This window comes from Bactrocera oleae, chromosome 6, assembly GCF_042242935.1.
Source record: "Bactrocera oleae isolate idBacOlea1 chromosome 6, idBacOlea1, whole genome shotgun sequence".
NCBI classification, from domain to species: Eukaryota; Metazoa; Arthropoda; class Insecta; order Diptera; family Tephritidae; genus Bactrocera; species Bactrocera oleae.
The window spans coordinates 19,300,632-19,327,436 of NC_091540.1; the positions used below are offsets into that span (position 1 = coordinate 19,300,632).

Genomic DNA, 26,805 nt, shown 5'->3' on the forward strand with positions numbered 1-26,805 from the left:
GTCAAACCAATAATCAAAACCTATTACATTTTTTTATCTGTTTCAATTCTGATTCCGACAACTATCAGATTCTACAACACCCCTGATTGTTACGATTTAATTTACCCTAGTTGAAAACAAAAATTGAAACATGAAAGTGAAATGCCGACAGCAAAACGCAATTCTGTACTTTTGTGCCTCCATAATACTGTCAAGTACATGAATTATTTAAAAAAATATATCAAAATATTTTGAAGTTATTAGAAATAGCACATAATAAATTAAGAATGAATTAACATAAAATAATTTAAAAAATAATAAATAAGAGTTTAATAGAATCGAATATATTTCACATATCATATCCAAAAATTTTTTGTCTTCCATATTCCCTGGTTGGGAAGAAACTGCTGATGTTCACCAATATACCTAAATTTGTTGTCAGTACTGACGGCCAATTTAACTGGAAATCAATTTAACTGGAAATTGACCGTCACTGGTATTGCTAAAAACACTTACGATGCTTACGATTTATATTACTTACTACAGCTTTACATACATATGTAAGAATGAAATAGCTGCATTCTTTAGTACTGTCACCACTGACAGTGAAATGAACGTTAAAATGACTGTCAATGTTTACGATTTTTCCAAAAGCAAATTTTGTATACGTCGAAAAGAGACAGCATATATTTCCAAAAAAGTCCTGAGAAGTTGACGAATACCTATGTAGCTGTTATTCCGTACGATAAACCAAAAGTGTTGTATGCTATTGTGCAATAACTCTTTTTGTGTTAAAAAAAAAATAAATAATTAACGAAAAAATTTTCAAATATAATATATGAGTTATTATTAATATTATATATTAGTTATTATTATAATATATTTGTTATTATTAAGTTTCAAATAAAATTATATATTTAGTTAATTTTCATTTTTATTTAGGCATTTTTAAATTCGGAAATAAGCATCAACTGGAGAAACACGTGCAGCAAAGCTTTTGAGAGGAGCAAGCATGGAATTAAGTGAAAATTTCTTTTCATAATTTATTATTTAATTATATTTTTGTTACACTCTTTTTTATATTTATGTATGTTATTATAACTAATTTTAATTAAAAGTTTTGAATTTATTAAAGAAATAAAATTATATTATCCGCTGCGTAAAAGAATTTTTCACTTATGATAGATTTACAGTCATAACTGACAAATTGCAGCTATGATAGAGTTTCAGTCATCACTGAAAATTTTTAGCTATGATGGATTTATGGTCAGCAATGACTCAGAAAAATACATGAGAGTGAGCAGTATAGATATATAGTAAATCAATTCCAAATACCCATGTCTTAAAGAGAGATGCAAAATCACACACATGCGTTTGTTTACATCAGTTTTTGCATTATGCTCTTAGGAAAATGATAGCAACTTTGTTCTGCGCGCTGACAAAATTTTTTCAGCTGTAACTGTCATATTATCGGTCAGATTACTGTCACTGTTCCTGTAGGGTACATATTTATATTTTTAACTTATAAGGTAGAAGATTTATCGAGAAATCCGTTACAATATAAAAAAGTGTAATTCCTGTATTGAATGGAATAAATAATAACATTAATGAATACATAATTACAAATAAATGTCTTATTTTATAATTTACGTGTTTTGTTTCCCGTTCCATGTTTCCTTTAAATTCATTTATTCGTGAATACATATCTGTATTCATATTTATAAGTTGTAAAAAATTTTACATAGCCCTGAGTAAAATTCTCAAATGCGGATTTAATAAGAAAAATGTCAAAATGTCACTTTCATTTGTCAGAATTTTAATTTTTCCACCGTTTGGCACACAGCCTAAGTTGTTATTTAGTATCATAACCGGAGTTTCCGAACGCATTAGAATGTGACAGACAAAATCAGCCAACTTCGCTTTATTAGACAACTAACGAGTTATGGAAAAAAGCACTATTTTTATCCCTTTTTCTCTGCCAGCTAGTGTCGACTAGCATGATTGGAAGTGCAGGAAATTTATAAATTTGTGGTATAACTGCATTAAATAAATAAGTTTACATAAACTCGTGCAAATTGCAATCAATCCAAATAGCAAGTGCGTAATTTAAATAAAAACTCAACGCGGATATCTCAATAAAATGGTATTATCTGAAACTGAGGTGAGTTGGTGACGTCTTGACACATGCGACTTCGGCAATACACAACGGATAAGTAAAACCATCGTTATTTGACTAAGCAAAATAATATGCAAATAAAGCATTAGTAAATTGGCTGAAATGGAAGAAGCAAATTCTGAGAACATACGCATATTTTCCATCCGTACCAATTTGTTTTTTGAATGGCGTACGCCTATTGGCTTTTGAATAAAACACTGGTATTTATATGTTATATGGACATATGGAAATTTTTAAGATCTTAAGGTTTCGAAAATGTTTTACCGTACTGCCTATACCAATGAATTTCAATATGGACTCTATTTGATATGTAATGAATTAGGAAACAATAACCAATATAAACATCGCAATACAATATAATGATTCATGCAAAATCCAGTTAACTTTTCCTCAACTAGTGCCTAATAGACTAGGGAAGTATTGTGTAAATTCTGCATTCTTTCGGACGTAAATGAAGATATATTAGTATTAACTATTATATTTTAATATTTGGTTATGTGGCTAATAAACACACACAGTATTACTGCTGGGCAGCTTCTGTGCATAGAATTCACTAAATTCTGGTGCTTAGCAGCTGAAATTTTTATCCCTTACGTCCTTCACTAGCTTCTAAAGATCCTTTTTTTTTATGGATACTGGCCTCTTGGAGCATCGGTAACCTCTTGACATAAGTTTTCTAACGGATTAAGGTTTGGCCATTGCGAGGTCAGCTAAAAACTTCAATACCATTTTGCCTGAACCATGTCATTAAACGCTTCTTTGTGTGGGGGGGTCTTTAACCCTTTCTTGTTGAAACACGGATCAAAGGGCCATATTAAAATCCGCTCAACGTAACACGGTTGCTCTTAAAATTCTAGGTTATTATAAGGCATCCATTGTGCCCTCGAACATAAATTGGAGATCTGTTGCCATAATAGGAGAAATACCCCTAACCCTTTAATCTTCCCCCGCTTGATTTATTCGTTTTTATAGAATGTTGTGGGACGAAATCGGTACGGGACGGTCTTCGCACACAAGATCAGAGTTGAATAAATTAAATTTGGTTTTATCTTATAAAGGAATTTAGAGCTGGGCAATCCGCAGGATCTTCCTCAAACTTTAACTGGTTTCTGGCATTGCCTTTGGTCAGAAACGTTAACTTCCGAGCAACTTCTGTTCAGGATCAGTTGATTTTTTATTAAGAATTTTGGAACGGCTAAAGCATCCACGTCCAAGGAATACTGCTTCTTAGAAGTAGAACAGGTCAAAGACGGATCTTTTTTCACCTGGCGCAGGATTCGCTTTTACAAATTTGATTATGCACTGATTTTTTGTTCTTTTTTACCCCGATTTTCTGCTTTTGTTGCAGCCAACTATTCAAGCTATTTCCCTTTGGTTTTTGCCTTGTAAACTCAAAATTTTTATAAACTGTCGGAATTCAGGATTGCAGTACTTGGCTCTTCTCTTTATTATAACTAATTTATATCAAAATATCAAAATTTATATCAAATTAAAAACCATTTCTCACTTTTGGTGGATAATTTCATTAAATATAAGTTCGGTTCTCAGAATATTTAATTTTATTGTTTCGCTCTATTGTAACGCACATCTCGTTTAACAGTCAATGGTACAATTTCACTGATTTGCAAAAAACGAACGTGCGATTGAATTCAAAAATAAGTGCATAATATTCATAGGTAATTGTTTATTGAATTACAGTTACTTCAGCGAATATTGGGTTCACAAAATAGTTTTAAATAAAGTAACATCGTCGGCGATGGTGTGACTTTATTTTTATCGCAAATCACTGTATATGTACTTATGTATGTACAAAGTTTTAAACTTCTTCTATCAGATAAAACCAAGTTATGATCGAAATTCAAAATAACGTATCAATTGCATGGTTTCTTAAATTAGTTGCTCCTTTTCCTTTAAACTTATATTTTAGGTGACTATACATTTTTCATATTGATGTGTAAACAATTTTGTTTATCGCTGCTTTGATATTTTGTGCACATTACAACAAATAATTTATTTTATTTCCATTTAACACTTTAATATTGTACAATAATGTATGTATGTTTGTTACCTCTACCAAATGTTCCTATATGTATGTATGTAGAAAATGTTATACTAAAATTTAATAAATGTACCACTGTTATATTAAATTCCATATATTAGTATACGCTCTAAAGCTTTCTTTTTCTCCCATTACTTTCTTTCTCATTCTTATGTGTGTGTGATTCATAGTGGACATTGCATTTACAGTGACTCACAAAATCATCACGGTATCAACACGTATAGAATTTATGATGAAAAAACTCGAATCAAACACAAATAATATTTCATCAAGCAACAAAAAATAAATAAAAGCAATATATAAAATATTTCATTGTGTTCACGTTTTTAACTTAATATAAACAGTGTTAAATATTATTATTAATACTTCGTATAAACAGCTTTAGCATTTATAACGGGATTGATTCTTATCTGGTGCTCGATGGCTTTGATGTCCGGAGATTCCGGAGCTCCATCTAGCATACTATTATTATTTTATTGGAGCTATTTGGGAGTTGCCTTTGCTGTGTGTTTCGGAGTATTGTCATGTTGGAAGACAATTTTCAACGTATTTTCACCTAAGTTTCCTACAGTGCCAAGCAAATTATTGCACAGATCAATGTAAGATTCTGGCGTCATTCGTCCTTCGATTTTAGCCAGCCTACCAACCCCATTCATTGGTTTTTGTGCATCCCCACATTATAATGGAGCCTCCTCCAAACTTCAACATAGGCTTAACGTGGTGGTCCAATAATTTCCCAACTTGCTTCTTCAGGTCCATTCCGCTCATCCGATCCCAAACGATTTATTTTTGTCTCGTCCAACCACCCGACATTCACCCAGTCACCTAAATTCCAGATCTTGTACTTTTTGGCAAAATTTAGCCAGAACTTCCTGTATCTCTCAGTGAGTAGAGTTTTTTTTTTACTTTTGCACGGCCTTTTTGATCAGAATTTCGTAATATGCTGCGAACGGACGGACAGACAGTCACCTGGATTTCAACTCGTCTTCATCCTGATCATTTATATATATATAACCCTATATCTAACTCGATTAGTTTTTGTATCAACAACCGTTAGGTGAACAAAACTATTATACTCTGTAGCAACAAGTTGTGAGAGTATAAAAATTAAAATTATTCTATTTTATGAATTCACCAATGCACACGCAAACTTTTTTTGTTTAAATTTTAATATACCGCCAATTATGGTGACGACATCAAACATATTGGTAACGGTATCTCAAACAGCAACTAAAATAAATATTTAGTCGGATTTGTGTTTGACTGCATATGCAAGATGGAATGAAAAATGAAATAGCTGTTCAACTGAAGCGTGATTAATTTTGTGAGTCACTGTATGTACTCCACTATATGCATATATACATTTACATGTACTAGTGTACCAAATATATATTTATAATTTTTTCTGCCCATCACAAATATATAGATATGTGTGCTTTTGGGAACGAATTATTCCGTTTAATCATTCGTATCCCAAATGTAAGGAAGTGACTTTAAAGATATTTAAAAAGAGCAATATAAATATACATTATTCCAGAAAATAAAAGCATGTTTCACAATGTTAAATATGCAAATATAATATATTGCGGTGTCTAATCTATATCTTATAATAATAACTGAGGTATTTTCTAGGTGTGCAAGCAATATAAACAGTTAATCTGCTGGGCACTTAATTATACTCTTTTATATAGCGGCACTGCCTGGCTAGAAATACATATGCAATCATTTTCTTGCTTTCCAATCTTTTGCTAATACTTATGTACAGTGTTCTTGTTCGAGAAATTGTAAATAAATTATAAATTTTTTATATAATGTGTTTTGTATAACTTTTCATCATAATTTATAAGAAATATCCGGATATTATATAGTCGCCAATTTCATATCCCAGTATCAGAAATTTATAAAGAGAAACATATGAATATAAACAAAATGTAAACAATTCGAATTTAAATATAATGCTCAGAACAAAATGACGATGACACGACTCGACTGCACGATAGCGAAATTTTCTGGTCGGCAAATGTCGTCTTGAAGCCAGCTTCTTGAACATTTTGAAGACGGCAGCGACATATCAAACAGCAGATGTTGCCGTTCTAAAACCTTTCACTTCAATCAAATTTAAATGTTTTTTTCAAAAGGAAATTTTTTTGTCCAAAAAAATAAGTAAATAGTTCGATTCATTGTTTTAAATGATCAATTGTTTTTACAAATAATAATATATCAGTTCTAATTTATGCTTCTGTTGGTAAAACAACATTAGATTTGTTAGAAATTTTAACAATTTTATATTTCACATACTAGTGGCAACACTACAGCTGCCCGTTGTCGTCAGCAAAATTATAAATGGTTTTAATTTAGCAACAGCGACAACTTCAAGCCTGCTGCCGTAAAGTCGTGCTGCTGTCTAAATAAATGTTCCCATAAGAATGTGTATTTTGGTTTTGACAGATGCTGCCTGTAGCTTATCGTCCACTATGTGTTCAACATGTAAGTCGTAACCTTAAACAGTTAAGAAAACAAATTATAAATTGCATCAAAACGTACAATAATTTACCGATTCTTCTTAAAATCGAATATTATCACGCTATCTACATAGTGGTTTTTCCGTTTATGGACATTGGAATGTGTGTATAGTCATTCAACCCCATGAAAAATCCCCCACTCACCATAAATTACTTCTTGAATTCACATATTTAGTGGTACTGAAGTGCATAGAGATTCTGCAATATCTGAAGCTGAAAAAGTCAGAAGGCTGATGGAAATGTTTGCAAATTTTGGGATCAAAGACAATAACAATTGAATTCGAAACATATTAACCATCGTTAACAGGCTTTTTTTAGAGAAGCAAATAAAAAATTTACGTATACAAGTTTAAAAAAAATTCACTGTATTTGGTTTTCGGCTATCATAGTGCCGTTTCAGACAGGGATGCAAAAGAGTCTGATCTTTTTCAAATTTTCTTTTGGTGTCGCTCTGGGCATTCACACGGTCAAAAAGAGTCCAGCAACTCGAGTCTAGTTTTTCTGCATTCCTTTTCACAAAATGTTCGTAAATATTTGTGCGGTTCGACTGCGCAACACCGCGCAACACTGCGTGCTGCGTATTTCATTTGTATGCTGAGATGATGGTCACACATTTTGCTTGCAATGAATTACCATGAATATGGTAGAACAATATGCATAGTACAAGTACCTACCCGCTAAATAGTTTCAAAAAAATACTAAAGACGGGAATTCCCTAATCCACAAGAATGTATTGAATATCCGCAACTAATATTTTCAAGGCCAAATTTATAATAGCAATTTCCTAATCTTTAAGTATTAAAAACTCATAATTTCTTTACTGCGTATTAAAAATTCATAATTTCTTTACTCCATAATCTATATCTTAATTTTCTCCTTATTTACAATTTGTCATAATATTTCTATTATTCTATGCATACATATTTGCATATTACATACAAAAATAGATAACAGAACTCAAATTTGCGATCGAATTCATTTGAAACCGAGCGCTCTTGCAACCATTCAAAGGATTTGAAAGTGAAAAGGAATGCTGAAAAGGGTAGCAGCGAGCTGTTACGAAAAAGAACACAAAGCGTGCCACCCGAACACGAGTGGCACGGTCCCTTCGTCTTTCCTCGTCGTCCCCTCGCCCACAATAAACTGGTTTGAGACTCTTTTGCGTCCCTGTCTGAAACGGCACATATGGAACAAACCGATAGCGTTGCAAAAACGCAAACAACAACAAAGTGCAATTGCCTTGTGATCACAAGAGTTATTTATCTTTTGTGGTACTCTTCTACCTGCCTATATTATTGTAAGCCTGTTTACCAGTATGCTCGTTGTATTTTTACTCTCTCTCTCTCTTTGGTTTCACGATTCTTTCCTCCCCGGTTTCTTTTGTGTTAACATCGGGTTGGATTCAGCTCTTTATATGCAGTAATATACGAGTGTAGATGTATATAGCTAGCGGTTTGCTGCCAGTTCAATTCCCTCGCAGTTTAGTTGCTGTCGCGCCGGCCCGTTTAATCACTGTGTACAACGCTCACTGCGCATACAGTACTCGATGTTCACTGTTCGTTGTCGCTGGAACAGAAACACTTTTTGAAAATCATCTAGTTTGCCTTGCGTTCATGTGTTCAAATGTGAAAAATTATTAAAAAGTTTATTAGAATTTTAATTAAAAATTTCGTTTCACTTCAGTTTGTTTCGTTCACAAAAATTTTCTCTCAAAACAAAAAATAGCCAAAAATATAAAACTCGATTTGGAAATTGAAAAAACCCCGATTAAATAAAATTCGTGAAAGCAAAAACCGAATTCAAACCCGAATTGCCATTGCAAAGCAAAACAGGAAAACAAAAACAACGTACAGCGACACTTTTATACGTTTCCAAAAGAAGTGAACGCTGTTTTTGCAATTCAACACAGCCACGAGGCCATTGGAGTCGCCAAGGAGCTAAAACAGAAATAATAGCAACGCCCGTGACAACAAATACAACACACATCATACGGTATCATTACTGCTGATTTTATAGTCGCCAACCATTCAAATATCAGCGAATATTTTGAGTAATAAATCGTGCATTACGCCAACACTAAGGAAAGCGCACTGTGTAACCATTTTCAACTCAAAAGAAGAACAGCAAGAGGGCACTATATCAGCTTCAGTTGCAAGCTTGAAAGTAGAATTGAGCGAGTGAGCAGTACTGTCAGTGGGGTGCGTCTTTCGTCGGATACGATCTATTCAAATCACTGCTGCTTTTACGACTGCAGACACTATTAGCAAAGCGATCTGTACACTTTCGCTTTTCGACATAGCCTATATATTGATAGCTGCTCCACCCCTCCGCAAAGTTAGCGCAGCGCTATAGATCAGAGTCTTTTTACTGTGCATTTCATTGTTTGATTCGTAGCATGATGTTTCAGAGCGACTTCCATAGAAAGAAAAATTTCGCTAATCCTAATTTATTCAATGTAATAAAATGACTTTTTGTAATAATATTGAACATTCATGTATCTACATTAATTCCTTTGTGCTTTCAGAATTCCACAACTGCGGAAAAGACTGCACCTCCTCAGCAACCAACACCTGCAAGTGGTCGTCCTGATGCCAAAGAGGAAAACAAGGAACAGGAAGAAGTGCGTACAGAGCATCTTTTCAAGCACCCATTGCAGAATACCTGGACTCTATGGTACTTGGAGAACGACCGCTCCAAATCATGGGAAGACATGCAAAACGAAATAACCAGCTTTGACACAGTTGAAGACTTCTGGAGGTTAGTAAGCGAAAAAAATAATGAATAACTATACATCTAGTTGCCGCTGACTTATGGTTTTTGAGGTATTTGCACTTAAAGTACAAAAATTCAACTAAAGTTCTTTAATTTATAATGAATTTTACACTTATATTTTTAACTTGTATTTATATTCACTAACACTTTACTAATTCGTTTCTACACATTTATTTTATATTAAATGGTGCAAAAATAACTTTAATTCAGTATTTAACTTTTGTTATTTTTTGTTTTCATTCACACAATAACAAAAGGGTTGCATTTCAACAAATAAGCAGTGTTACCTTATCTTCATATTTTAGAAAGGAACCAAAAGGAATAAAAAAACAATACCCCAATGGCAAGAAATAACTAACACATTATTAGTTATTTGCGTAGAATTTCTTACTGCGTTGGCGTCCTTCGACTGCGCTTAAAAAAAATATCCTGGTCGGTCCAACACCGGGGTGTCCTCAGTTTTTTGCGTAGAACTGTTTTTTGCGTATGAATAAATGGATTTAAACCAAAGTTAAATATTGAATTAAAGTTATTTTTCCACTATTGAATACAAAACAGATGTGTAGAAACAAATTATTGAAGTGTTGGTGGATATAAAAGTTAAAACTGTAAGTGTAAAATTTATTATAAATCAAAGAAACACGCAATTAAGAACCATTATTCAGCGGCGACTAATGTGTATCTTTTCTTAATCTGGAGAACTTCCTCTATCCGAAGATAGACAGCTGATTATTTATATTGTGTTAAAATATTCTATATAGTGTTACAAACTTCGTGTCAAATGTATACAAAAATATATATCTATTTACAGTCTCTACAATCACATCAAGCCCCCATCTGATATCAAATTGGGAAGTGATTACTCGCTATTCAAGAAAGGAATCAGGTATAATGCGTATTCAGAATCCTTTAATATGTCTATATGCTTAATATTGCGGCATTTTTCAGGCCAATGTGGGAAGATGCGGGCAATAAACAAGGCGGTCGTTGGGTTATTACGCTAAATAAGAGTTCTAAGTCAGATTTGGATAATTTGTGGCTTGATGTTGTAAGTAATTCATTATTACCATTTGTATTAACTTGTACTACACATGTATTTCACTTTATTGGCAGCTCCTTTGCTTAATTGGTGAAGCGTTTGATCATTCAGATGAGATTTGTGGTGCTGTGGTCAACATACGTGGAAAGAACAATAAAATTTGTAAGTTTTTGGATGTTTTAATTTGATGTTCATACGAGATTTAACGGGTTTTATATTTTGTATATAGCTATTTGGACAGCTAATGGCAATAATGAGGAAGCAGCACTAGAAATCGGAAATAAACTGAGAGAAGCCCTGCGTTTGGGTCGTCAAAATTTGCAATATCAGCTGCACAAGGACACAATGGTTAAACAGGGTTCGAGTGTAAAATCGATTTATACTCTCTAAAAAGTGTAGATTCGCGCTTGTGTAGATTTAGCTAACCACACCTCGATACATTTACATACACAAGCGCTGACAACATCGATTGATCGAGTTAAGAAATTTATATTGTACTAGGCCTACGTTTCTAAAAAGTGAATTCAGAGAACCGAAGAACTACCATAAAAAATTACACTACTAAAACCAACCCACACATTAATCGTTGCATATGAGCGCCGCTAACGCCTACTTACCGGATTTCATGACTATAGCAATTCGAATTTGTAGCCGTTCCGACGCCGTTAAGAAGATGCATTCAATTGTAACTGAATATGCAAGAAAGGAGTAAATGGAATTAAAGCCGACACATCATATAGCTAACATCAAAATAACACATATGCAACATAAATTATACAAGATATCTTTGTTAAATGAAGATACAAATTTGTTTGACTGTAGGAGAGATCAAAGCAGAAATAAATACGTGACTGCACATGACTGCTTGCTCCAGGCAAATTAGTGACGAAACAATGTAGACTACGTTAATAGAATTAGTTCGAATTTAAAAAATAAGAAGTGTTTAGATTGCAAAGCAGGTCTTTCAGGTAAATATGCATCAAACTTGAAACTTTAGAAAACGAAAACATCTGTCGTCATTATTTACTGGAAGTGGCCAGGTTCGCATACAATTGTAGTCGTTATCGAATCCTATGCGTGTTATAATGTAAACGATATGGAATTAAACTAATAAATTTGATAAAACATATCTCTTTCTGTTTCAATGCCCAAATCATCTTATGTGAAAAGTTTCACCCCCCAGCCTTTTCGCTCCAATCCTCCTGAGAGAAATATAAAGCTACACCTCGCAAAGTCTGATCCGTGTGTAAGACCGGAATGCGTTGCAACATTACATCCGTCAGATGCAATACTGTTGTTGCTTTGCTGTAGGAACACAACAACAAGCTCCAGTGGCGTTCCTACGTTAAAATCGCGAGCGATATAGTGGTGCTTCGGTCAAGCTCGAAATATTTAATATATATAGTGACATGTTGCCTAAAAGAATATCACTCAAACACCACCTTCGTGATGAAATCCGATTGGGGCAAGCGTACCGTAATTGGCCCGTATTTTATCTGGCCAAATGGTATTTCGGCAAACTATCCTGGTTTACATCGCTAAGTAAAAAAAAAAAATCAAAAAATGATACTTTAACGCGCTCACGATTTTTGTCTGTCAAATGATCGCAAAGGGATGGAGCTGGCGAAATAAATCGACAAAGACAATTTCAAATTCCTGCAGCCGTAATCGTTATCAAACGTCGATTTCGTAAGGTGGCCGCTTCTGCTATTGGTCGATTTATGCCCGTTGCGAGAATTCCTGAAATCAAACCTGATTTTCCAACCAAAACAACTGTTTTAGCAATAGCGTAACAGATCTCAATTTGGAAAACCGACAACTGATATTGTAGATTAGCATAAGCCTGAAGTCCTACAACCTTTCGGGCGGTGTGAGTAAGCTTTGGACTACTGGACTACACTACTCGGCGGTTGAGCAAAAAGCCAAGACTAAATCCATCTTCCCAGACGGCACATAGGCTCGACGGGAGTAAGTACCTTACTAATGTTCTCAATTTGTAACTGACCACTTTTTCTACCCAATATATGGAATTACGGAAGAGTGGACCCACTACTGATACCTGGAAAACTGGCCAATCTAGGGAAATCTTATAGCCCGATAACTTTCATATCCCCAGTAGTGAAGACACTGGAGGCCTACTCTCAGATAACTCGTAGCCTCAATTAAAAACCACTCCGTAAGAGGACACTCCTTATTGGGTTGGACTCGTCAAACGTTTTTGACAATCAATCACACAATGCTATTAGAAAATATGAATTATCACAACCGTCGTCAATCATCCGTATTAATTTAAGCTCGAAGTTCTAAGATAAGAAGAATAAAACAAGGCGTTTCCCAGGGCTATGTCTTTTTCCCCCTACTGCTTATCTTCTATATCTCGAAATCACCAACCACCAGAGGAAATTTCCATTAACTCATATGTTGATAATTGCGCGTCGTTGACGTCGGACACTGGAATCGATTACATGTGTTTGAATGTGGATCTCTATCTTCACGACCATTCCCGCTTATTCACTGGTAGGAATCCTAAACTCTTCCTGCTATATCCACAGCAACCATATTTACAATTTAAACAAGGGAATATAGAGTAGATCTCAAAATTATTATGACTCTACAATTTCGATAGTCAATAATCCAAACATTTTGAATGTTTGTACTCCGTCACTCCGCATACCATTGCGATCATTACCAAGGTACAGAGCCACAACAAGCCTATATTAATAAGAATTTAATATACAAAGTGATTCCAGCTGGTAATCTGCAATAAGCGTTGGTTCAATTCCTAGAACAGGGTACAGGAAGAATTAGACCAGAATAATTCTAACAGTAAAACAATATTGTTGATTGCTATTTTTAGACAATTAAATAAAAAGGATAATTTATGATTGGAAATAAAAAATGATAACAAATCCTACCAATAAAAAGTTTTGTTTTAACTATCTCAACGAAACACAGAGAGGGGCTAGACTCGGATCAAGTAGTTAATTTTTTAAGATAACTTCATATAGAAAATCACAACAGAAGTAGTCTCCAATTGTACATTTCACAGATAAATCATCGAAATTACAACATAAATAAAATATTTGGTTTTTTCGAATTATATTTTTATAGTAATTTCAGTACTAACAATCAGTACGACAAGATGTCATCAATTTTGCGACGTAAATCTTTCCGGCGAGATCGTTCCAAAGCATCTTTTATCATCCGTAAATGTTTTTTCGGATCATTACAATCATCCTGTTCAAATATTTTCAAAACTTTGTATACACGCGTAGTTAGGTCGCGAGGATACTGCAACTCGATTTCATCCATCGTTCCTTCACGTAATCCCAATTCTCGGCCGAACATTCGCCAATGCGTACCTAAATATTGTGAGAGCATTTTATAAATAGCTTTACGTTTATCCTCAGCTAAAACACATGGATAAATGTTGGAATTATTTAATCCAGGTGAGGGTGTAGTTAACGATGCCGTTTCCAACGGTGCCGAGCGCCGTATATTGTCGTAGCTAATATTGCTGTAGGGTGACGGTGGGCTTCTGCCATTAATTGTTAGTTTATTGGACAGTTCGTTGGCTACATTCATGTAGTGATATTGGTTGGTGCCTTCAGCGTCCTTTACATGGTTATGCACTGGAAAATATATTGAAAACCTTTCTCTTTCTTTGCAGAAAATTAACTTACTTTCTGTGGAGGAATATAACTTTCAATAGCATCGTCGAGCCGTTTAAGTCCTAAGATGCGAAGCGGCTCTACGTTTTGTTCATTAATAACATCGCGACGTTCAAGACAGTCAATTAGATCGGTCATGGTTCTTATGCATTCGTATCGACGCGGGGAATTAATGTCATTTAAAAACATGGATTTGAACTCGGCCACCAAATCCGGTGAAGACGGTTCTTGCCCCGCAATGTTTTTCAGTAAATCATAAGCCCAATGTTGTGGAACAATATCTGCCATTCTAATGTGTACTTTTACAACCACTACTCAATAATGTGTCAATCACATTCATTCGCTTTTAGTGTTATTTTTGACTACAACTTCTTGCCAGTCCAATTCAGTCAAAGTTAAAGGTAAGTTCTAACATTATTCGTAAAACAAAAAAATACTGTGATACCCTTCTCAACAAAGATTATAGCGATTATAGCCCTTATACCAAGATTGTAGCTACTTTTATAAGAGATAACAATAAGCAATCTAATTTTGTAATAAATTCAATATCGGCACCGTACTTAGTCGATATTTAAAGTGCTCTCGATATAATCCATTCGAATTTCGATAAACTCATGTTGCTAGTATATCCGTTTACTTACCCCCAGTTCACACACGAACTCTTTTGCCGCCCACGCCGGTAGTTTGTGGGCTCGATTTCAAATGAATGCGATATGCTAGGAAGTTTTAATATCGTTATCTGTTTTTTGGAATATGTATGTGGTGCCCTGTGCCGTGCGTTGCGTTCGCAATCCTAAGTAATTAGTTTATAAGTAATTTTAAAAATGCAACTCTTTCACATATGGTAACAAGAATTAATAAAGCTACTGCTATTCCATTTTCATCGTCAACACTCAACCGCCTCGGACGTGCCTTGTTTCTTCCATCCTTACATATATATAATACATAAATTAATTCTAATATAAATGGAGTTACTTTTACTTTTATATATAATATTTACATAAAATATTAAGATGCCTCCATTTTTATTTCTTTTAACCGCAAAGATTTAGTTTGAATATCATTTTATTTAAAACAAGAATTAAATTAAATTAAAAATAATATGGATTAAAAAAAGTATGGGTTTTTAATATTTCCCGAAGGATTAGGGAATTCCTGTCAAAAAATTACTATTAGTAGCGAGTATTCAATAGGAATATTCGGTCGAATATTATCCAATAACGGATGCTGGGTCTCAAGATGGGTGAATAGTACGCTAGTTGAGCGAAGCGCGCGAAACACAACGTGAACATAACGTTGTTCAGGCGTAAGTCTTTCGATTAGGGAACAAAATGTTTGATAGTTGGGAACACACTTGAAGTGTCACAACAGACGCAATGAGGAAGAGAGCGGCGATGAAATGTCACACAGTATAGAAATCAAATTTCAACAAATTTCTATGCTATGCCCTACGTTCGGTAATCAAATACATGCAAAACTTATAGCACATATTTTTATGTGACAGTTCTTATGTATGAGCAATGCTATGCTACATATGGTTTGTTTGTATATTGGTATGGTTACAGAAAATTGGTGTATCGGTTACCTCGTCACTTGCAGTTTTCTTCTTTAATTATTAAAAATTACTTTAGATTTATTTTTTAATTTTAGCATTTGCGTATAAACATTCATATGGTTTATACTTTATGGGTCTAAAATTTACGTTCAATTATTTTTCCCTGCGAAACAATATTTTGTGTTCTTTGAAGCAAAATATTGGACACGAATTTTTTTATTTCGATATTATGTGAAAAATTTTGGAGCTATTGTATAAATGTTCAGAACTTTCAACGCTCGAAAAATATACCTTTAAACATTTGTGTACACGATATTCCATTATAAAGATAACTAGCCGCCCAGCTTTCCAATGAGAAATACGTTGAATCTATTAGACCTATTTGTTATAAACAAAAAGTACATTTTTAACCTGCAAACTATTCTTGTACTCTTGTTCTTTTTATCATTCATACACTGGTATGATTTTGTACAAATTAATTGAATAAAGTAGGTCATTATTATATCCCCGAAACCAGAGATAAGGACAGAGATAAAGAGACGCCCCACTCATCTCTCACTGGAAATGTGAGCGCAATTGCTAAACGTCAAAACCTCCTGAACTCAGGCAACTGTCAAAGTTCAGGAGGTCTGACGTTGTCGCGCATGTCAGAAGACGAGAAAGTTCGAGAACACCTCAACGCATTCTTTGATGCAGTAGAGAAAATGAAAGAAATAGGCATCGCAATTGACGATGAGCTACTAGCAATTTTGTTGTTGTACAGTCTGTCGGCGTCAAACGAGACATTTATGGTAGGTGCGCAGTTGAAACGCGAGACGAATTGCCAAAGCCGGACGTATTTCGTGTAAAAATTCTAGAAGAATATGAGTCGCGAAAATCGAAATAGGAAAACGTGCAAAACAATAATGGGTTTTACATAAAGCAAAGGCGTTTGCAGCCCCTGAAGAAAATATGAGATGGGGTTTGGACAGAGGGTGTACATCTCGTAGGAGTGCGAATACAAACAAGCATAGCAGCGAAATATAGCCAACTGCAGAACGTGGTAAGCATCACCACTACGAGCAAATCATATGTGATTAGTAACGAAAGCACTGTACGGCTTGCGTCACCTCAAGAAGATGATAACATTATGTTTGTTATTGTATACGTAGATGATTTGCTGTCAGCATTCAACAACGGCAATTGGTTAACAAGTAAGGAAGGGCTAGGTTCGGATGTAACCGAACATTTTATACTCTCGCAAAGTCAAATAGTATACTCGTTTGAGATTTCTTTGTGGATTGACTGATATTCTCGGTAGAAGGTCCACTATAGGCACTGGGGTCCACATATTTAGTACTTAGGGGCTTGAACAGTTTTAGTTCGATTTAGACAATTTTTGACCACAAGGTGGCATACTTTAATCGCATTATTCACGCAAAGTTTTATCCCGATACAGTCATTGTTGCCTGATTTGCATAGTGGAAAGTGAAAGAATCAGATGAAATTGAAAATGGTGTTATATGGGAAATAGGCGTGGTTGTAGTTCGATTTCGCCCATTTTCGCACTATGACATAGAAATATGAAAAGAACGTCATGCACCGAATTTAATTGAAATCGGTTAAGCAGATCTCAAGATATAGGTTTTCACCTAAAAGTGGGCTGTGCCACGCCCACTGTCTAATTTTGAACGCGGTTCCTATAAAATCATTTCATACCATCCCAGAGATAAAATTTAATGTCTCTGGCGTGTTTAGTGATTGATTTATCGCGCTTTTAATAGTTTTTAACAGTACCGTTATATGGGGAGTGGGCGGAGTTGCCACCCGATTTCACCCATTTTCACACTGTAGGTAGAGGTTCTAAAAACATTTGCTTCCAGTGAATTTTGTTATTATTGCATTAGCGGTTTAGGAGATATGCACATTAAACCTATTAGGGGCGGGACCACGCCCACTTAAAAAAAAAAATTTAACTACAGATGCCCCTCCCTATTGTGATCCTGTATACCAAATAAGAGTCTTGTATCTTGTTGTGGAGCATAGTTATGGCAATTTATTTGTTTTTGAATAATAGCGTTTTGTGGGCGTGGCAGTGGTCCGATTACGCCCATCTGCAACACCAACCGTCTCACGGTATTAAGAAACATGTCTACCAAGTTTCATAAAGACATCTCAATTTTTACGCAAGTTAGTGCTTGCACGGACGGACAGACGGACAGACAGTCACCCGGATTTCAACTCGTCCCTTCATCCTGATCATTTATACCTATATACATAACCCTATATCTAACTCGATTCGTTTTAGGTGATACAAACAACCGTTAGGTGAACAAAAGTTGGCAAAAATCCTCCGCTGAACCCTCCACGAGGGTGCCGACTTTAAATAGATACCACAGTTCACGTCGTTAGTAGTGAGGTGTCTAGCTAAGGTCAGGCTTCCTATCTGGGTGTTCGGTACTCTTCGATAGTGCAGCATCCAGATAGGAGGTCTTACCATGGTAGGAGGTAAAGGGCTGGATCAAGGTGTCATGCGACCCGTGCCGAAGATCAACCTGGCTGGGGGCTCTTAAATAGCCCAGTCTCGCACGGAGCTTACGGATACCTGGCGCCCTCCGTAATAAGATAGCCTTACTTGCGTAGCGGGGGCTATCCGCAAGCGGACATACTTTCCCCTACACTCGTGGGTCCAAAATATGAGCCAAAACAATAACATTATAAATAAAAACAAAAAGGAGTCCGGACCTCCTTCAAAAAGACCGGAGGGAGCGGGTTGCTCCCAGAGAAGAGCAGCGTTTGGCACGAGCTCGACAACAGCCAAAGCGAGGACAGGAGCGAAGCTTGGTCCTGGAGCAAAGGCGAATACTAAGGGGGCAGTAGCCAAGGCTGGCGCCACAAAAACTGCAACGCTGGAGGCAGCCCATACCAACCCCTGTAGCCAAGGCTTGGCAGCTAAGCAGGAGAAGGTGGGAGATGCTAAAAGCGAAGCTGCCAGTAGTGGGTCAGCCAGAGAGTGGCCTTCCTTCAGGATTGATGACCCGGCAAAAGCAAAGTATGCAGAGAGGCGACGCGCTGCATACCTGTTGAAGAAGGTGGAGCTGCAACCGCCAAACAATGAGGAGCTCACAAAGGAGCTCCGAGAATCCATTGATTGCGCGAGAGCTGTCCTACCTAACTTCAAACTAGAAGCGCCGGTAGTGGCAACAAAAAGACAAAGGTCCGCTGAAGAGGCTAAGCCGTCAGCTAAGAGACCGAAAACTAAGGGCGTGACGCCCGTAAGATCTTTTGCTGATGTGGCCCGAAACCGCATTGTCATTGGTGTACTGGATGAGGGTGATCCCGAAGGAAAAATCCCCAGAGCCCAATGGAAATGGGTGCAAGCCGCACTGACGAATGTGGCTTTGGAAGTGCTACTTAGCAATCCAGGTCCACCCCCGTCCAGTGCGGATGCCGGATGGTATCAAGGGCAAATAAAGATGATAGCGTGTGACGACGAGAGATCGGTCCAGCTATATAAAGCAGCAATAGCTAAGGTGGGAGAGGTCTACCCCGGAGCCAAATTGGTGGCGGTAGACAGGAAAGATATCCCATCCCGACCGAGAGCAAGGGTATGGATCCCGGCTACACCATCGCAGCCGGACCAAATAATGCAGCTCATAAGAGCCTGCAACCCAAATCTGCCAACGGAGGGATGGAGATTCGTCAAGGCCTTTGACGACCCCGCAGCAGAATCTGGAGTGGAGACGAAGCGAGCCACAATGCAGATTCTGCTGCTTCTAACAAAAGAATCCGTAGAACCGCTAGCGAAAAGTGGCGGAAAGATCAACTACGGATTCACAAAAGTAAAGGTCATGACCTACAAATCAGACGCCGATGCAGGAGAAAACTTGGCATCGGAATCGGAGTGCGAAGTCGAGGAAGATCCAGTGGAGTCCTCGAGCGACGCAGAGATCACGGATCAAGGTTAGTGTACTTCGGGGTCTGAACTTGCGGACAGACTCTCTAAACTCTACACTGAGAGTGAGCTTTTAACGGACTCTCATAATGATGCAGAGAAGACCATAACTAATGCGTCTTCTCCAAATTAATTTACACCACAGCAAACTAGCGTCTCTAGCCCTAGTTAACCGCATGGCAGAAGAACGGCCTGACTTTGTCCTCATTCAGGAGCCATGGGTTAACGGAGGGCGTATTTGCGGTCTGAGGACACCAGGTTACAATCTATACGCGAATGGTTGTGTAGGTAAGCCTAGGACATGTATATTGGCTAACAAAAAGCTTAATGTCTTTTTATTACACAATTACAGTAGTAACGACACTACGGTTGTAAGCTGGGAGACGAGCAAGAGGAAATACCGGCTCGCATCATGCTACATGCCGTACGACGAGGTAGCAGTACCATCGCAGCTGTTCAAGGAGCTGGTACGAGACGCCGAAGCATCCAAGTGTTTGATCATACTTGGATGCGACTCCAATGCGCACCATAATCTATGGGGAAGCACGGACATTAATGAAAGGGGTGAGTTGCTCTTTAATTATCTAATAGGAAGTAAGCTTCTGTTATGTAACAAAGGTAGTACGCCAACATTTATAACCAGAAACCGACAGGAGGTATTAGATATAACACTGGTATCGGAAGAACTGGTGGATAAAATAACACATTGGAGGGTATTGGAAGAACACTCCTTCTCAGACCACCGCTACATTGAGTGTATAATTGAAGAAAATGTAGTTAGGGAAGAGAAATTTAGGAATCATAGGAAAACGAACTGGCAGATGCACATGCAGGAGCTAAAAAAGCGTATTCCTATGATTCCACCATTCCAACCGGAAAAGAAAGAGGACCTAGACATCCTCGTTAAACGATTCACAGAGTCTTGTCGTCAAGCACTAGAGGTAGCTTGTCCATTAACGCACAGTAGGGGAAGAATTAGACCTCCTTGGTGGACCCCAATACTTAAGAACATGCAGAAGAATTGCAGGAGGCAATTCAATTCTGCCAAACTATCCCAAGAAGATATAGAGTGGGATAACTATCACAACCACCTTCGGGCATACAAAAAGGAGGTAAGAAAAGCAAAAAGAAATTCGTGGAAATCTTTTTGTAGCGACATCGAAGATACAGCAGAAGTGTCCCGACTGAGAAAGATAATGACACAGTCGAAACATAGCATCGGATACCTTCAGAAGCCAGATCACAGCTGGACGGAATCCAGTAAAGAGACTCTGGGCCTACTAATGGACACTCATTTCCCAGACAGTTCTGAGAACCTCACAGGGGGGCATATAATGGGGAGTGAAGTAAGCTCAGAGACCCCTCCGCTAGACATAGTGTCAGATGACAATGTTTATTGGGCAATAGGCAGCTTCAAGTCTTATAAAACGCCGGGACCAGACGGTCTATTCCCGGCCCAGTTACAGCAATCCCTGAGCTACACAATAAACTGGATAACAACCATGTTTAGAGGGGCGCTGAAATTGAACTATATTCCCTCGACATGGAGGGAAGTTAAGGTGATATATATCCCAAAGGCGGGCAAAAGCTCACATATTCATCCAAAGGACTTTAGACCAATTAGTCTTTCATCATTTCTTTTAAAAACGCTGGAAAGACTAATAGAAATACATATAAAGGACATACTAAACCCAAGAAAAATGGCAGTTTCGCAGCATGCGTACTCGAAGGGTAGATCCACAGAAACGGCATTAAGCTCAGTGGTAGCAGAGATTGAAAAATCTCTGAAAAAAGAAAAGAATACACCCTCGTAGCCTTCCTAGACATAGAAGGTGCCTTTAACAACATCCAGCCGAAGGCCATATTGAGCGCGCTTAAAGATCTGGGCATATCTGAACCTCTCCGGAAATTAATTGAACAGATGCTCTTGGGCAGGTCAATTATTTCAACGCTGGGAGCTTCAACGATGTACAGATCTGTCCGAAGGGGTACACCCCAAGGAGGCGTGTTATCCCCACTTCTCTGGGTCCTGACAATGAATAAAATGCTTGTGGACCTAGAAAAGAAGGGGGTACATGTTGTGGCCTACGCTGATGATGTGGCAGTCTCGGTTATAGGCAAGTTACCGAACACCCTCGCTAGTCTCATGCAGACAATACTAAACGAGATTAATCGATGGGCCGTATCATGCGGACTGAATTTAAATGCTAGCAAAATAGAACTAGTATTGTTTACTAAGAAACACAGTACTCCCGAAATCACGCCGCCATTTTTAAATGGCACCAGGCTAACGATAGGGGATAAAGCAAGCTACTTGGGACTAATTTTGGACAGGAAGCTTTCTTGGAAACAAAACCTGGAAGCGAGGGTAAAGAAAGCTGCTACAGCGCTTTACACATGTAAAAGAATGGTGGGGCCCAGGTGGGGACTGACACCTCGGGTGGCTCACTGGCTGTACACAGCAATTGTAAGGCCGATCATGACCTACGGGATAGTAGTATGGTGGCCAATTACAGAAAAGAAATATGCGATTAGAAGCATGGAAAGTATACAAAGAGCAGCTAGTATTTGCATCAGTGGAGCTCTCAGAACTACGCCAAGCCAGGTACTCAACATAATTTTACACTTGCTGCCAACAGACTTATATTGCAAGCAAATGGCAGCGAAGTCAGCTCTAAGACTGAGGGAAGCCTCCCTATTAGTCGCCTGTAACAAGGGACATTCTAGGATACTTAGGAAGTTCCCGGTTCTTCCCATAACTACGGATTTTCGCAATCCGGTGGAGCTGAACCTAAATCCGGTCCTCAATATTACCTTTACCTCCAGAGAGCAGTGGGAACGGGATGTAGTGGACAAGGAAGAAGGGATTAGCTTCTATACGGATGGTTCCAAACTGGATAACCGAGTAGGCGGCGGTGTCTTCTCGGCTAAATTAGATACAAAAATCGCCTTCCGGTTACCAGACCACTGTAGTGTCTTCCAAGCAGAGGTCACTGCAATTAAAGAAAGCCTTCTGTACTAACAAAAAGCGTAATCACAACAAGAAGTGTATTTATATATACAGACAGCCAAGCGGCTTTGAAATCTCTGATGTCTCATAGGATTTCGTCGAAGACAGTGAAGGATTGCCATGATCTTCTAGCGGATCTGTCATCCTATTTCACTGTAAATCTGCAATGGGTTCCAGGACACAGTGACATCCCTGGTAACTGCGTAGCAGATGAACTAGCCAGAGCAGGCACCACCCTACAACTAGATCCTGGTAAGGTGGACATAAATATGCCTCTGGCTACGTGTAGATACCTAATCGACAAACATGTCATTAATATAGCCGAGTGTCAGTGGAATCAATCCCTGACCTGCTCAACCAGCAGGAAAACGTGGCAAGAATGGAATATGAGCCGCACAAGCCGACTGTTAAAATTCAAGAGGAATGATATAAGAACTCTCGTAGGAGTACTAACAGGCCACTGTCTAATAGGCAGACATGCAAGTAGACTTGGCGCGCCATATAACGACTATTGTAGAAGCTGTCAGGAAGTAGAAGAGGAGGAGACCATTAAACATCTTCTATGCGATTGCGCAGCACTATATAGGAAAAGAATCGCAACCATGGGTCGTGGGTTTCTTGACGACGTCTCGGAGGTTGCACAGATAAAACTTGTCACACTGATGAAGTTCATCAGAAGTACGGGGTGGTTCAGAGAGGAGCCAGTAGAGTGAGGGGATCACAGTCCCAGTGGTATCACAATTTACCTACCTACCTACCTAGGTGAACAAAACTAGCAACAGGTTGCGAGAGTATAAAAACAACAAAGAAGATCTCTCGCAACATTTCGATATGAATGATATTGGAGAAGTTAATTGTAATTTGAGTTTAGATTTTCATCAGAGTCGGGGTAAACTTGAAATTTTGAATGCAACTCAGAAGTATGAACTCTCTACTTTGAGAGGATGTATTGGGAGGCGAAGTAGTTTGTAGTAAATAGTATTAGATGGACATGAACTCAAAATTGCATATATGTGCCTCATTATCATATTTGGTTGTTGGAAAACTTATATATGTTACATAAATAGTTAATATTGAATGTTATGCTTCTTATAATTTATAATTTATAGGTTCCATTTATGTATTACTCTTTTTGTTTTTATATACAAACATATAAGTTTAATATTAATTCTGAATATGCAGACATTAATACGAAGATGTATGTTCATTAAATAATAGTATATTAAATGAATACATTTAGTAATAAATACTAATTGGAATGGTAATTTGAGCATGGAGTCCAGCTTAAAAATTTTCCTCCGTAATTTGCAGATATTTACGTTTGTTCTAGCGATAAATTGAGTTAAATGGAGATATCGTGTTGAAACTTTGTGTATTTCAGCTGGAAATCATACCAATACCCCGCCCACTTAATGTCATTTAGTGAAAACTGTTTAAAGTGCTATAAGTGCAAAGCTAGTGTAAGTGCAATTTGGTACAGGGGATCGCGGTAGAGAGTGGCATGTGCGAGCTGAAAATTTCAAAAGTAGACGTGATTCTGCCTCTTAATAAGTCTAATGCACATATTTATATTCTTCTGAGTCGGTGTGAAAATTGAACAATGGGCGTGGCAGCGGCCACCTGTCATTGAATTCCTATACCTTAGGAACTACTCGCCCAATTTCAATCAAAGTCTGTACGTAACACTGATATCTCTATCTTTCTGTGTGAAAATATACTACGCCTACTTCTTATATAACACAAATTTAAATATCATTTGATTGAGTGCGAATTGAAAGATCACAGTATTCAAATCAAGTATAATATTTTACTGAAAATGACTATCCATTTGTTAGATATAACAATGAAACTCAGCAAACGTCTCAGCAAATTGTCTCAATACTTCTCATAGCTTCCATATACCTAATATACTTAAGGATTTTCATACTTACGGTTATCTTTATACCAAGTTTACTTAAAAATTGTGTGGTTAAGCGCTGATTAAGCATGAAATTGGTCCTAGATAGATGGCCAAATGAGTTACAATTCCCGCCCCGAAGAACTCAGACACACCACACACAAGACAACACTGGCACACACACCACACCTGGAAACAGCAAAACACCCACACACCACACCAGACAACACTGGCACACACACCACACAAGGATCTCTACACAACACACCGAACAAAACATCTGTCCTCGAAGCGGACAGGCCTCTTCTCTCAGCGACTGTCGAGTCTGAAACACCATTTCTTTGGCGCGCGTATCAATTTATCCCGGCTATCAACCATTTTTGTTATACTCTCGCAATTTGTTATTGCACAACGTTTTTTATTACCTCTCCACTGGTATGCGACCAGGGAGTGCGTTAAGTTAACACTTTGTAGTTATCAAAAAAAAATAAAGTTTGTGAATAATTTTGAAACGAAGAAACATACGATTTTAATTTGCGGAATTTGAAGTGAAAAGTAAGTGGTGGTGTTAACATATGGTCCTTCGAGCCCTAGTGGACGGCACTATGGGTTACAAAACATATTAAAAGGTTTAAAATAAAGTGAACAAAAAAAAAAATATATATATATATATAAAAAAAAATATATATATATATATATTATATATATATATATACATAAAAAAAGCATAAAAAAGTGCACTGACAACAACAACAAAAAAAAATATATATATACATATGCTTTGGTGCAGTGACAACAACAAAAAAAAACAAAAAAAAAATATATATATATATATATTATATATACATAAAAAAAGCATAAAAAAGTGCAGTGACCACAACAAAAAAAAAATATATATATATATATACATATGCTTTTGGGGCATAATTAACAGTGCAGTGACCCAAAAAACAAAAAAAAACAACGGGCGCGGAAAAACAAAACCCAAAATTAAACTGAAAACGGGCGCGAATTAAAACCCATATATATGTATATATACATATTAACATATAAAACGGGCGCGAAATTAATACAACAAAAAACCAATCATAAACCTCAAGGAACCTCCCAGGAAAGGATTGGATACATCAGCAGGCATCCACATACCAAAGACAGGCTATAGTCCCCAAAATCCATTGACGGATATTCAAGTGAGTTGTATCGATTCCGTTTTTGTACCTCAGTACTGCAGGGTATATGTATATTTATTACGGTTTTCAAAAACGGTGGCCGAACTGTTGCATTTGCGGTATTTCGGGTTTTACCGAAAAAATTTAGACACATAATATACATATATATTATATATAGGTATATATGTAATTTATATATATATATATATCTAAATATATATATATATATTTTTTTTTTTGCCTAGGAAAGCTTACCTTCGTGTTTAACACAAATATTCCAAAGCCAAAACACAAATATATGATATATACATATATATCAAATTCAAGTACTCTACTTGCAAAAATATCCGGTAATACCCCTTATGCTTGATCAAGTAATAAGCAGGATTGCCTTAAACAAGTAAGCTAAGGCAGATCAAAAAAAAAAAAAAGAAACACATATACCCACATAGCAACATATACCGAATAAAAAGAGATATAAGAAGAATATTTTCAAAAAACAAAAAAAAAATTTAAGTATTTCTTACCTATATGCCAAGACTCTCATTACATACATATTTACATATTTTGCACAATATATACCAAAATTTTTAGCAACTTATAATTTTGAGCGCATGGAAATATATAATATTATTAACATATTTTACCTACAAAAAAAAAAGGAGAAGAGAGAGAAAGGTAAAGAAAATACAAAATTTTTTAACATATAAAATATACGCACATTATTTTACGCTTATACAAACGTACATATTTACATCCAATACCGAGAGTGCATATCTCATATATCATTTGATCATTTACGAATCGTAGTGTACATACGATTACTTTGTTGCTAATTATGTTTATTCGCTCTTTCGTAACTGAGAAACAACGTCCGCTCGTTTACATACGTACTTATACAAGTACGGGACATATTATTATACCCTACTAGGGTACCACTAAAAGTTAAAGAACTTCAAAAGGCGCATTCGAAAAAAAAAGCATTTTAAACGGTTCGGTAAAGAAAAAAGAATTCTTAACAA

The 26,805-nt window shown here is 36.8% G+C and overlaps 2 protein-coding genes across 3 annotated transcripts; one reads left to right on the forward strand and one right to left on the reverse strand.

Moving 5' to 3' along the window:
• The first annotated feature begins 1,970 nt into the window (after positions 1 to 1,970).
• LOC106616283 (eukaryotic translation initiation factor 4E1) lies at positions 1,971 to 11,676 on the forward strand. Of its 2 annotated transcripts, none has more exons than XM_014232875.3 (6): positions 1,971 to 2,140; positions 9,261 to 9,493; positions 10,320 to 10,394; positions 10,457 to 10,556; positions 10,622 to 10,709; positions 10,777 to 11,676. In XM_014232875.3, exons 1-6 carry the CDS (start codon positions 2,120 to 2,122, stop codon positions 10,935 to 10,937), a joined length of 678 nt encoding a protein of 225 aa, XP_014088350.1. In that variant the 5' UTR covers positions 1,971 to 2,119; the 3' UTR covers positions 10,938 to 11,676. The 2 variants fall into 2 exon arrangements, with proteins under 2 accessions (XP_014088350.1, XP_014088349.1); XM_014232874.3 differs by lacking the exon at positions 1,971 to 2,140 and adding an exon at positions 8,256 to 9,191.
• Positions 11,677 to 13,629: 1,953 nt separating this feature from the next.
• On the reverse strand, positions 13,630 to 14,785 carry Fadd (fas-associated death domain protein). Its single transcript, XM_014232849.3, has 2 exons — positions 14,231 to 14,785; positions 13,630 to 14,162 (listed from the first exon to the last, which is right to left on the reverse strand). The coding sequence occupies exons 1-2, from the start codon at positions 14,504 to 14,506 to the stop codon at positions 13,677 to 13,679; spliced, it is 762 nt and encodes a 253-aa protein (XP_014088324.2). The 5' UTR covers positions 14,507 to 14,785; the 3' UTR covers positions 13,630 to 13,676.
• Positions 14,786 to 26,805: the final 12,020 nt, after the last annotated feature.

Bases quoted from the DNA above. Each gene is read 5' to 3' on its own strand.
- LOC106616283 (XM_014232874.3), top strand. From the start codon at position 9,132: ATGATGTTTCAGAGCGACTTCCATAGAAAGAAAAATTTCGCTAATCCT. The intron at 9,494-10,319 runs GTTAGTAAGCGA...ATCTATTTACAG, and splicing joins ACAGTTGAAGACTTCTGGAG to TCTCTACAATCACATCAAGC. The intron at 10,395-10,456 runs GTATAATGCGTA...GGCATTTTTCAG, and splicing joins CTATTCAAGAAAGGAATCAG to GCCAATGTGGGAAGATGCGG.
- Fadd (XM_014232849.3), bottom strand. From the start codon at position 14,506: ATGGCAGATATTGTTCCACAACATTGGGCTTATGATTTACTGAAAAAC. The intron at 14,163-14,230 runs GTAAGTTAATTT...AACCATGTAAAG, and splicing joins GTTATATTCCTCCACAGAAA to GACGCTGAAGGCACCAACCA.